A 2,608-nucleotide genomic window follows, 5' to 3' on the forward strand; every position below is an offset into this window, starting at 1 on the left:
CCTGCTGCAGCCTCTGCAGCCAGTGGGACAGGCGGTGGCGGTGGCGACCCTGGGGCCTGGGGCCTGCTGTGGGCTGAGCCAGGGCCTGTGGGCAGAGGAGGGCGTGTGAAGTGGGCCTGGGCACAGGGGACGTGCGGGTGTCACAGCCATGACCCAGCCGCCCAGGACCCCAGGACTCACACAGGCCTGCAGCTGGGACTGGATGTGGCCCAGCGTGTGAAGGGGCTGCTCCAGGACGTCCCCCAGGGTCGAGTTGGCCATGGTCCCCAGGACCCTCAGCGTCAGGGCCAGCTCTGCCTGCAAGGCCACAGGGCGCTCCCACACCTGAGGGGGACAGAGACAGTGAGAGGTCTCCCTGAGAGAGAGCTGGGAGGGGACAGGGAAGGAGGGCAGGGAGAGGAGGGGGAGGGGCAGGGAGAGGGCACAGCAGGGCAGGCAGGCAGGACTGGGGAGGGACAGTGGGCAGGGAGGGGGAGTGACCGGTGAGAAGGACAGGGTCCCTGGGAGGCGCTGAGTGGGCCCAGGAGGCCAGGCTGGCCTGGCTCTGCCAGCTCACCTGCAGCTGCCGCAGGTCCCAGGGCCTGGGGAAGAGCGGGGAGCAGAACTCGAGGTCCTTGAGCAAGCGGGACTCCTCCTGGGGAGCAAGGGCACAGGTTAGCCCACACTGGAGGGCGAAGGCTGGACCACAGCAGGGGCCTGGAGGGGCCAACGGTAGGAAGAGGGCAGGTTCCCTCAGGGGAAGGGCAGGCTCCCTGCGAGAGAGACCTCAGGTCGCCCAGAGCAGCCAGAGCGGGAGGGAGCCCAGGGTGGACAGGGCAGAGGCCAGCCCTGCAGGGAGGCTGAGGGCCACCCACAGAGCTGCACGGGGAGGCCCAGGGAGGAGGCCGGGGCACAGGCAGGAAGGACAGGGACACTCACAAAGGCGTCTCTGGCCTTCCTGAAGGCCTGCAGCTCCCGTGGGGCCAGAGTCTTGAACTGGGCCATGTCACAGTCCCTGGCATCTGGGTGGGCGCTGAGGGGACTGGGCACAGGAACTGCCCGTGTCCTCGTCAGCACCGCAGACGTCAGCGTCAGGAGGAACCAGCAGCCTGCAGCCGCGCCTGGACCACGAGAGGACAGGGTCAGGGGCTGGGGATGCGAGGACAGAGGCACTGGGGACGGTGACCCGGGCCACGCTGTGGGGCTCACCCAGCTTCATCCTCGGGTCTGGTGGCCGTCAGCGATGGGAACACAGGGTGCACCTGCGGCTGTGTCCAGGCTCTCTCCCGAGGTCCTTGGGTCTGGGTGCTGCAGTGTCCCCAGCTTCTGTCCCCGTGGTGCAGGGTGGACTGTCCCTGCAGCTCCATGGGGCAGCTTTTATCCCTGCTCAGGGCAGCCCCAGCTGATGTAGGAAAAGCGAAAATGCGCCCAGGCCTGCGCTGGCCACCAGGGGAGCCCAGGCTGGGGAAGCCCGGGGGCGGGGCCTCGCACAGGTGAGCAGCTGAAGCGAAAGGGAAAGGGACAGGGACTCAGCCTGGCCACGGCAGGAGACTCCCAGGGAACCCTCAGCCCTGGGGCGGCCCCGGGTCACAGGAAGGGGTTCCGGTGGCTGCTGGGAGGGACCCAGGACTGGGGTGCACAGAGAGATGGGGACCAGCCTTGGGCAGGATGTCCCCTGCAGGGACGAGATGGCAGGGCACCCCAGGGAGCGGCTGCCCTGAAGATTGCAGCTTCCCACAGGGCGGGGAGCGGGCAGGGTGGAGGCTGCTGTCGGGAGGGTCAGAAAGGGAAGGTCCAGAGTGAGGAGTCCAGAGCGCCCCACCCCCTCCACCTGCTGCCCAGAGCAGGCCAGGGACAGAGCCCTGGAAAGAACTCGAAACTGTCCTTCCTGAGCACTGTTCCTTGCAGGGGCAATTGGCAACTGGGCAGCTGCCCTGTGCTGTGTCAAGTAACAGAAAACAAAACTGGAGAGGCAGGGGCACAGCAGGGCGTGTGCAGCAGGCAGGTCCTGAGGAGAGGCTCTGAGTACAGAGCCAGGGGAATGAGGGACGGAGCCCACTCAGGGAAGGAGAGCCACCCCTTGTGCTGAGCCCTGTCATGTCCAGCTCTGCTCCAGATGCTTCATCTCACCAGCACTGGACATGCACACTCCCAACCAGGGAGCACTGTGGCTTGCCTCCTTTTGCAGTAAGTAGTAAACTGCAGAATCTCAGAGAGGTTAAGAGACCTGCCTTAGGACACACAGCAAGGAAGCAGTGAGGTCAAGACTATGAGTGTTTCCTCTGAAATTTGGAGGCCAGTCCCAGTCTCTGTTGTGCTGGGGTCTCCTGGACCTAGAGCTCATGACTGTGAGAAAAGACAGTCCTCTGTGACACTTGCCTCCATCCCAAAAACTATGTCCCTCATTCACACTTCCAGGAAACGGATACACAGTCACACTCTCTGAGCTCTGATTCATACAACGGCTTCCAAATCAGAGCAGGACGTGCCCAAGGCACCTCCCAGTTCAGTTTTCAGTACAGGAGCCTTAATCCTGCCCGGTAGAGACACTGTCCCCACTGCAAATTCTGCACATTGTCACAGATTGCAAATCCCTTGGCACCACACTGTTTTTGTCTGTGTGAGTGTG

General features: G+C 64.0%; 1 protein-coding gene across 1 annotated transcript; it reads right to left on the reverse strand.

Annotated features, from left to right (window-relative positions):
• Positions 1-4: 4 nt before the first annotated feature.
• LOC107135041 (interferon lambda-3-like) lies at positions 5-1,198 on the reverse strand (the record flags this gene model as incomplete). Its single annotated transcript, XM_015477005.2, has 5 exons — positions 1,189-1,198; positions 919-1,100; positions 557-634; positions 169-324; positions 5-73 (listed from the first exon to the last, which is right to left on the reverse strand). Coding segments are annotated over exons 1-5 (495 nt in total), but the record flags the coding sequence as incomplete, so codon positions are not given.
• Positions 1,199-2,608: the final 1,410 nt, after the last annotated feature.

This window comes from Marmota marmota, unplaced genomic scaffold (assembly GCF_001458135.2).
Source record: "Marmota marmota marmota unplaced genomic scaffold, marMar, whole genome shotgun sequence".
NCBI lineage: Eukaryota > Metazoa > Chordata > Mammalia > Rodentia > Sciuridae > Marmota > Marmota marmota.